The sequence below is a fragment of the Telmatherina bonti genome (assembly GCF_933228915.1).
Source record: "Telmatherina bonti genome assembly, chromosome: 17".
Lineage (NCBI taxonomy): Eukaryota > Metazoa > Chordata > Actinopteri > Atheriniformes > Telmatherinidae > Telmatherina > Telmatherina bonti.
Window position 1 is genome coordinate 27,909,394 of NC_136615.1, and position 10,000 is coordinate 27,919,393.

Genomic DNA, 10,000 nt, shown 5'->3' on the forward strand with positions numbered 1-10,000 from the left:
ATACTTGAAAAGTGGAATAAAGTTCATACAAGTTACAGTAACAATGTTCTGGAAGATTCTGCAATTGCAGATTAAACGGTGACAGGAGAGGGTGTCACAATTGGGTATAAAAAAAAAAAATCATAATTGTAACAATTTTCAACATCTACAGGTCAAAATATTGTGAGAAAGGTTTACATAGTCTGGGTAAAGCTTAGTGTAAAAACCAAGGACAGACTCAACTGCTGGCAGCGCGACTTTGGTTCAGTGCTTCAGACACACCACATGCAAATTATTCACGCCGCCCTCACTCCCCAAAGTCTGTTGCTGTATCCAGAAGTGTAAACTGACACGGTAGACAGAAATCCTTTAACTCTACATAGTTGACACTACAACATTCTCAGGACACACGTTAATGTCAGGTGGACAGAAAGACGGTGGACACACTTTCCGGAACATTTTAGGAAACATGTTGACTCATTTGGTTTCATGTGGTAAATATATAAAAGAACATCCAAGGAAGGTATTATCGGCTAACGGTATTTGTGTTGGCATTTAGGAACATTAATAACTTGTTCTTTGTGGGTTAAACTTGGCAACGGGTAATACTTCTTGGTCGGGTACAATGGGAGCATTGGTGCAGCGCTGTAAACTGGAACTTTTAAAGGGGCATTATTTCATCAAGGTCATGTCACCTCACAAGTAAGTGTCCTTATCTCTAGAGCTTACAAAAGCATGACTGCACTGTGTGCTTGAATTTCCTACCACAAGTCCACGTCTGCTTTGAATGTATATGAAACAAAATACGAAGAATTAAACAAGCATTCAGAAGCAGATTTTCTAGCAAAACTTAAAACAATTGGTGTCCTTATTTTTCACAAACCTTTAAATAGCGTAGCTAAACATAAGTGTGACCTTTGAGAAAGCAAATGTGCCTCTATCTGTAATTTTGGCATCAAATATGAAATATGCTGGTCAAAAAAAACTAAAAATCCTTTCTTTACACTTGTGTTTATGAAAAACATGTTGAACAATGTAATGTTTCAGCTCATTTTAGAAAACTTACCAACCTTTTAGGAAATGGAACAGCATTTCTTTCCATCTCAGCATATCACATGAAGAAATAGACAGTATACAGCCTACATTTAATTTGTATGTTTTGAAACTGTTGTGGAAAGAGCAGAAAAGATAGTCAGCTATGTGCTTGTAGCTGTATAGAAAAAAAGCCAACAATCATCCAGGGAGTGTCATTATTTTTGTGTCGAGCTGTACACTAGCAGGTGTTCTGACATCCTGTACTGAACCATCGATAATAAAGCTGCACAAATCTCTGAGGTCTTTCAGCTTTTTCAGCAAAGAGTAATAATGCAAAGAGAAAAGAAAAAACTGAGAAAAAAAAACAACAATGTAGACACTTACATGAAAATAATAAATATGTATCAGCAAAGCACCAGCCAGAAGCCCTCCAGGATGAGAGTGAACCTTCGTAGTGAAATGACTATAAGATCTAAAACACGTTTAGAAAGTAAACGGCAGCAGGCATCAGCCTCAGGATACATAATGTGTCAAAGGGGAGAAGATGCTGCAACATGCAGCATTTTTATTTCAGCTCAGTCACCAAAATCTGGGATGTCGTCGTAGGAGTAACCCCGGTAACCTTTGGCGGCGTAATAGGCGATCCTCAAATGGTAAAACCCAGGAAGGAAAACGAGCAGACCTATGATGATGACAGGGATGGTGCGGTCCGGATGCTGGGAAGACAGAATCACAGAATATGTTGGTACATAAAGATTCTGCATATTAGTACATTAACTTTTATACTCTCTCATACATCTCAACATATTTCAAATAAATTATCGAGTACTGTGATCCCAGGGGATGCATCACAGTAAGACAGGCAGTACAGCAGAGACTAAAGTACTCATCACGCTCCAACATGCTTAACACCACACCGTCTGCCAGCACAATATCAAAACCCTCAAAAGAAAAGGGTGTGCAGGAGGCCTGCAGGCGGGATGACTTCATTCATCTGACTGAGCTCAGGTCTGGTTTCATGTAAATCAGCAGTTTCATGTGGAGGGCAGCAAACCACCAGGAGGCGGAGGCTGCATCTATCAACCGCAGAGTCAGGTGTCTGACTTCACCACCAGAGGGCAGTCTCATGCACCAAGTTCATACAAACCTCCCACTACAGAGAAGCTCTGCAGCTTTACTGAGGTGTTGAGGCTTTCATGTGTTCTGTTTGTATCTTGTAAAGATCCAGGCAAAATCTAGAGATAGAGCTTTAATGCTGATCTTGTGTTAGGATTTCTATGTCTTAACTTTTAGTACAAAAGTCCTGATCCAGCCATACGGTCTGCTTATATTGCCAGGAAAATGAGAAACAGGTCCTAAAGGTTACTGAACTGTGCAAAATAAATAAATGGGCAGAAATTACAGAAGACAAAAATTGAGTTTGTATAATTGTACAAATTTGGACTATTCCCATAATGGATTTTACAGTGATGTATCATCAGTCATTATAAACAGTCAGTGCACAGGTTTTTGCTGTGCTTTTATGCAACAGTGTAGCTGAAGAAGCCTCTGGTTGAACATACTTACATGACAATGTTTGTTTACTATATTGTGCAGAGGCTGTGCTTTCTTCCATGTTTAGCCACCTGAGCAGCATTCTGCTCTTTATAACTATGTTAGCAGGTTTTATGGAAGTCTCCAGTACAGCCAGTTTTCTGAACCTGTTTGTTGAGTCACTGGTTCTGATGCTGCTTCCCAGTCATTTAACTGCAAGCTCCGCCAGAGGTTCAAGATTATAACATCATACTATAAATCCAGACTGACCAAAAGTTTTTATAACCGTAAAGTCTGCTCTGTTACTTAATGAATGAATGAATGATTATGATGCTTACACAGCCCACCCCTTAAGGGATCATTCACATTTACAAATAACATTTTTCCTTTTCCTGTTCCATCACACCGACACATCTACAAACTATAAATATACAAAGATACATACATATGCACATACATGCATAAAAACATAGATACATATACATACCCACCACCTAGATATAGCAAAATAAGTAACATGTGATCCATTCTTAATCATTATTATACATAAGTTGCAAATACATGGTTATCAAACAAACATCTAATAATATCAGTGTCCGTATACAGACTCAAGTCCATTAAAAAAAGAGCTTTCCGCAAATCATCATAAAACGAATACAACAAAAAGTGGATTTCATTCTCCAATTCATGTAAATAAACTCAGTGATGCATCTCCAGTTAAGTCTGTCGTCCCAGTGACCATACCAGCACCTCTACATTTCTTTCCAGAGAATGTTTTGTGTGTGAGTGTGTGTGTGTGTGTGTGTGTGTGTGTGTGTGTGTGTGTGTGTGTTTTGTTCTCCATCTAAATGATCCTACACTGCTTTACCAGGATTCAGGTCCATTTCTGAACAAGCTTCGGTTAACAGTAGATGGATTAACTGAAGGCCCCAGGTTTTCTGTAAGATCTTTTCTTTTTTTTTCTTTTTATTCCTACTTCTTAAGGACGTCCCTTTCAGATACTTTTTATCCACTGTAGACAGTTTATCAAAGGCCTGTCACTTCTCTTGCCCTCCACTTGTTCTATTCTCCAAACATTTTAAGGACACGGAGGATCATGTTGAGTTATGCCAAGACTTCAGATAACAGCTCTTAGCAAATGATAAAATAGGATTTTCTGTCTGCCAAACTGTGATATGTTTGGCATTTTCAAAGATTCAACTGACAAATGTGAACTAATTGCATATCTTAGTAACAGGCTGCTAGCAACAAAGTGCTCAAAGATACAATTTAATTTGGACTCTTTGTCAAGATGACTGGTGAGTAAGGACAAAAATTGAGCCTTTTATAAACTGGAATGGTTCAAAGTGGATGGATGTCTAAAGGAAGATGGAGACCTTTAAAATAAAAAAAGCTTGAAGACCTTCTGCTAAAGACCACTTTAAAAGATTACAATAAAATCAGATTACTTGGAAGAAAAATAGAAAGAAATGAGGAGTATCTCAAGATTTGGCACTGGACTGTCGTCATTAAAATGTCATTTAAGTCATCCTTAATTTGCCTGAATACAAGTTAGAGCGGTTTAAGTCCTGTATTCATGGCAGCTTTTACCTTTTGTTTACTGAAGCAATAGTTTACAAAAAAATCTCCCTTCCCATTGTTTACAGACTTAACAAAAGAAAGATTAAACCCCATGCTTTCAGCCCTTAACTCCACCAACCTTCCCCAAACAATCCATCTGCTCTCTCTTTCAGCATTATCAACCGCTTGTACCTTCTGTAAAATCCCAGTATTAGACATGCTACCGTAACTTACGTGGGCTAATTGGCAAACACAACAGAGTCAAACACTTATGCTGCGCTTTCATGTTACATCAAATGCTATACAAAGAAAAACTGAATGCTGGACTGAAAAAGAAAATCATATTCACCTCCTACTGAAAATCACAAATATAATACACCAGGCTCAGTAATCTGCCACATAGTAACCTGAAAATATGAAGCAGAAAGGTCGGCATGGGCTCCAATAAAGTTGGCAATTCCTGCCATTAGACATCAGTATTATCCCTTATTTTAAATACACAACATAAGAAAATAAATAATTAAAATACAAAGAAAATAAAAACTAAGAAAAAACTGGCAATAAAATATCAGAACAGCTGTGATTTATAGCTGTTATTATCAACTGGATTGTGGATGTTTAATAGCTTATTAAGTTAAAATAGCCAAGGTTGTGTTTTGTTAAAGCAAGGCCTGATATTGCCAAAAATAAGACCATATTTTGAATTGTAAGACCCAGAAAAGCACAGGTTTAATGTCTAACATTAAAAATGGTTACATTTCACATAGGAGAGCTAATTGAAAATTCCTGGTGCTGTGCAGTCTTCACCACACGTTATGGCTCACTGGGTCATTTAATGGGACTCAGGCAGCGCTAACAAAATATGCTTCACCTGTTCTTTTCCTGCTTTGATAAGTTAAAAATGCTAGCTGTGGAAGAGGGTGTAGCACCAAATGTCATTAAGAAGAGTAATCTGCTAGAAGCAGGCACTGGATGTGTGGTCAGAGTTGAGGTTGTGTTTATTTTTCTCACTTCAGACAGTTAAATCAAGTGATGCAGATTTTAACTAGGACAAAAAATTCTTGGTCATCTTTATGTGAGCAACAAAGAGTGTGGTTAAAAAAAAATGATTTACTCAGCCTAATTTCAGAAATTGTCGCTGCCTTTTCTTTGTGTGTGTCTGAACATTATACATTACGATAGATACAAATATATATATATGTAGATTTATAGATGCCATAACTGCTATTAGTAAGGAGAATGGAACAACTAGCTTTTTCCAATCTGAATAAGACTAAATCTTTCTGCCAGCATCTTTAAAAATGTTTCCTTGCGAGAGGCAAAGACATAAATGCTAAAAGCTGGCAGAAATCAGGTAGCCACTAGTAGCATTTATGTCACTGCTACTAGCAGAAACAGCTAACGTTTTTCTCAGTTTAAATAAAACAAAATCAGTCTTTCGGCACATTTAAAGACATCAGTTTTTCTGTTGTATTATATTTTTTTCTACAAGAAATGCTTGCCGACAGATTCTGTTATAATTAGACAAAGAAAAGCTAGCTACTTATTTCCCTACCATACTAGCATACGTGCTACTGCTACGACAAAGGAGGGAGGAGGCTGGGCACGGTCTTCTCTGTTACCCACCGCTGCTTTAAAGGTATCTGTGATAGCGGTTTTTATATAAACTATTCTAGACATTGTGGGAATGATGAGTTTGGAATGTGTTGGGTAACACGGTCAACTTAGCACATACAAAAAGTACATGGAAACAACGCATCACAGGTTAAAAAAGACCAAAGAGGACAGGAGGTTGCTTAAAGCAAGCCTTGTATGATGTTAAGGGTCATCTCAGTAAAATTAAAAACTTGTGTACTGTACTTCAGCTTTCTGTTTGTCCAAAACAAAATATGTTTGACATCCATTAATGCCACAGACTCAAACTTACCTCAACCGCAATGGTTCCTGCCAGAAGGAGGGCTCCAAATATTATCAGTAAGGAGCCAATCAGAAACAGGAATATTGCCAGTGCAATCGCCTTGTATGGGACCTTTGGTGGATTCTTCTTGAACTGCAAAGAGTTAAATGGTTAAAAATGTTTTGAGTCATCTAAAATCTAAAGTGATTTATTACCGCGATGCTAAAGATTTAGCTCAGCTCAGATTAAAACTAACTCAACCTGATTTAATGTAGAACATGCTGATGGACACGAAGAGGTTGCATCCAACTTGGTCTTTCACAGTTAGCTTCTCAATTTATTACAACGTTGTGCTGTGCAGGAGATTATTTGTTTTTTTTTAATAATGTAAATTTGCAGCAATTTTCAATAATAATGTGATAAAAATAAAAGATATCCTGGCATCACTGAACATTAGCATTTACATCACATAGTTAACAGAAAGAGAGCGTGCCCTAATACTGCCTGACTCCAGAGAAGAGGGGCAACCTCTCAAATATGCGAAATTAACCACTTGCCAAGTATCTTTCATAGTTGTGAGTATTTAGCAGAGCTGCTGGTTTTTCCAACATGACTGGTTTTAATACTAAATGGCAGTTTGATTTTGTTTTCATTTTCTACTGTAGCTTGTATGACTAGAATGTCTGACCAGAACTGTCCTGCTTTTTAGGGACCTTTCTGTTGGATGCCCCATCTTGCTGATTTGACCCAAAAGGTTGGAGCTTAAGATGCGCAGCATTGGATTTGATGTTTAAATATACAGAGGATTTTTTTGCTTTTTAGAAACATGCTGAGAAGAAGGAACACAAGCAGCGTTATGTCTACCCATCTCCTCCCTTGTTTCCATGATGCAATAATTCAAGGCAGGAGTCACTATGACTTCACTCTCTTTGGTAACTGCATCCAAAGCTGCGTTTCCATTCGCAAAATAAAAGCGATATTTCTAAGTTTCAACAAACAAAAATTGCAATTTGTAGGTGTTTTCATTGAACAGTGTTAAAAGTATAAGCTCCAGTTCTCGTAAAATCTTGTCGGATTGGTGAGATTTTGCGACAATTGACAAAAATTGCGGCTTATGCAAGGTAGACACGTAGCGTTATTTTGGGATTTTCAAATTGCTGTGGAGAATTTGCTACAGCTTTTTTTTTTTTTTAACCTTTTCGCTCTCATTTTCTTTTCTAAAACTGTGTTTTGTTCCATACTGCGTCATCTTTACAGGAAAGGAATTGGTCACAAACCCCCACGTCATGTCTGGGAATACGTAAGTGAAAAAAAAAGTGTTTCCATGACACTTTTGCAATTTATTTCTATATCTAAACATCTCAAAAAACACCTCATGGGAGTGTAATAACTTTTCAGTGATATTCCAGTCTGTTTTCAAAATATTTCCTTTCTTTTTTTTATTGCGATATTTAGTTTTTGCGCTATTCTATGTGTAATGGAAATGCACCTTATGGCTATCTCACTGATACACTGCCTATTAGGTGAAGTATGGCTGTAGAAACACAAGATCAGACCATCCCATTCAGACCCGGACCTGCTGGTGGAAACGGCTTTTGTTTGCCCAGGCACTGACAACTTGAGGACACACAGCAGAGAGTCTCTTCACAACACTGGCTATTCACATTAGTTGGTTGTAGAAGAGCCCTTAAGTTAAAATGTCGGGACAAAAACTCTCATGATAAAGGCCGAATCACTTAAATCAAATTACATAACACCACCACCAAAAACTGCCTAGTAAATGAAATGATGACAATTGTCTTTCAGAAAAGGTAACACGTACATTCTATCTTTGACCACAATAAAAAGAAAAGTTGTGAGGTTTTAGAATTCTAAAGAGAAATGGCTGAAATGTGGGTATCTTTAGATAACAACACAAAAAGGCATATTTTGCAAGCTGAACTAGTAGGCAGATTGAAGGTTATTTATGCTAATGCTTACATGCAGTCAGCCACATAACCAGGTGAGTGTTTGGTGTCAGAGACTCTGTACAGACATTATTGAATCAAAGGTGTTAATGCAATATGATGTCTACTTATAGGCATTACCTACACCTATTTAATTGCTTGTTAACATATAAATAGTTAATCAGGCAAGGACACGGCAGAACCTCAAAGCATTTGGAAATGCAAACATAAGCCCTCTTCTGATGGGATTAGTTTTACCAAGTGACTACATGTAATTTGTAATGATTGCAGAGATTTTCTGCGACGTTAATCCAATGCAAATTGGCCATGTGCCGTGATATGAAGTAATAATTTGTAAAGTAATAATTGCCCTGCAAATTACCTACTATATTTCAATGAACTCCGAGGTTCTGTGAGAATACTACTCCAATGCAAAGAGACATCTCTGTAATTTGGTCAGAAATGAACGGGATCCAATACAGGATTTAGCACTTATTTAGCATTTTCTGGATGTATTTTATTTCTGTTTTGGTTAAGAATGGAGGCTGTATTGTCAGTCCATAATGGATGGAGACAAAAAGAAAACGCTGAAAAGGAACAATGTAGGGTACAAATGGAGAGTCATTTTATGTGCCACGGAAAAAAGCAAATATAGCGGGGTGATATATTTATTACATGTGGTTATCTTCTAGTATTTTCACACATAACCATCTCTAGAATTTACAGAGGATGGTCTGAAAAGGACACAAAATATACAGTGAGCAACAGTAGTCTGGACCCAAAATGCCTTTTTGATGTCAGAGGTCAGAGGAGAATGGGCAGACTGGAAACGATAGAGGGTGCAATCACATCCGGGCAACATTATTCTGGACTGATATAGCGTTCACACTGCACTTCTCAATCTAAGTGGACCTTTTAATAAAAGTGTTTCACTCCAACAGAGACAAGAAAATATGGAGCTGGATCGTACCACAGTGCTCCAGGTTGATCAGATTTCTATCAGAACTTTGACGAAATTCTTCCACGTCTTGCCTATGAGTAATTTCTTCCATCTACAGCTGTCTATTATCCCACAAGCATGAATGTTTTAGTTGTTTATTCACTGAGCCATGCACTTAACCCACAATGCACTTTGTTTTGTAGTCCACTTCCTGTATTTGGTCTGCTTGAAACGGACTGAAGCTTGTTACGTCCTCCACAAGAAGCAAGAACTTTGTTTGTGCTCTCGTGACCATAAGAACAAGAAAACCGTTCTTGTTGGGCTGGTCCATTCATACTTCACAAGAAGCTTCGTCTGCTGCAGGGTTGGAATTACTGCAGGCTTTTGTGTTTAATGAACCTAATTATTTTTTATTTAAGAAGAAACTTTGGAGGCTTCAGGGCAGGTTTATGGATGGCTGGGTCTGTGTGTTTCAATGCCACATGTTTGAAAGATGTTTGTATTATTTCACCACATAGATCAGCTGTGTTATTAAAGCAATCTGTTTAACCAGCATCTGCAAAAGTGCGGAAGCAGCAAATGTCCACTTCATGCTTTACCGTGTTAACCACGCCCACCCCAAATGTCGACCAATCGCACAACACTTCCCAGATTCCCACAAGAAGAAAGTTCTGCCAGCCTGATGTGTTGAGAACTGTTTTCAACCACTACCGCGAGAATAAAATTACATGATTTTACGAGAAAAAAGTTCTCGTATTCACATATTCACTGTACCCTTTAACGAATGTGTCCAGAAATAGAACGGTAGTTCAAATATGTACAAAATGTAAAAGCTCCAAGCAGACTTCTGTCAGCTAAGAACAGGAAACTGAGACTACAATTCACACACACTGACAAACTGCACAACAAAAGATTAAAAAATATGTTGCCTGGTCTGATGAGTCTCCATTCAGCTCCCCCATTCAGATGGTAGGGTCAATAAATGGTGGACAAAACATGACAACATGGATCCATGCTGCTTGGATTAATGGTTCAGATTGGTGGTGGTAGGGTAATAATGTAGGGAATATTTTCTTTGCAGTTTGGTCTAATTCCAGCTCTTTTCCAGCA

At 37.9% G+C, this 10,000-nt stretch overlaps 1 protein-coding gene across 1 annotated transcript in view; it reads right to left on the minus strand.

Moving 5' to 3' along the window:
* LOC306768664 (transmembrane protein 230-like) overlaps positions 1-10,000 on the minus strand; it is a 13,808-nt gene that overhangs the window by 225 nt on the left and 3,583 nt on the right. The window contains exons 3-4 of the mRNA XM_079257079.1: positions 6,035-6,157; positions 1-1,730 (exon numbers count right to left, since the gene is read on the minus strand). The exon at positions 1-1,730 is cut by the window's left edge and continues 225 nt beyond it. Of these exons, the coding sequence (XP_079113205.1) occupies positions 1,590-1,730; positions 6,035-6,157 (264 nt within the window). The 3' untranslated portion in view covers positions 1-1,589. The remainder of the gene's footprint in view (positions 1,731-6,034; positions 6,158-10,000) is intronic.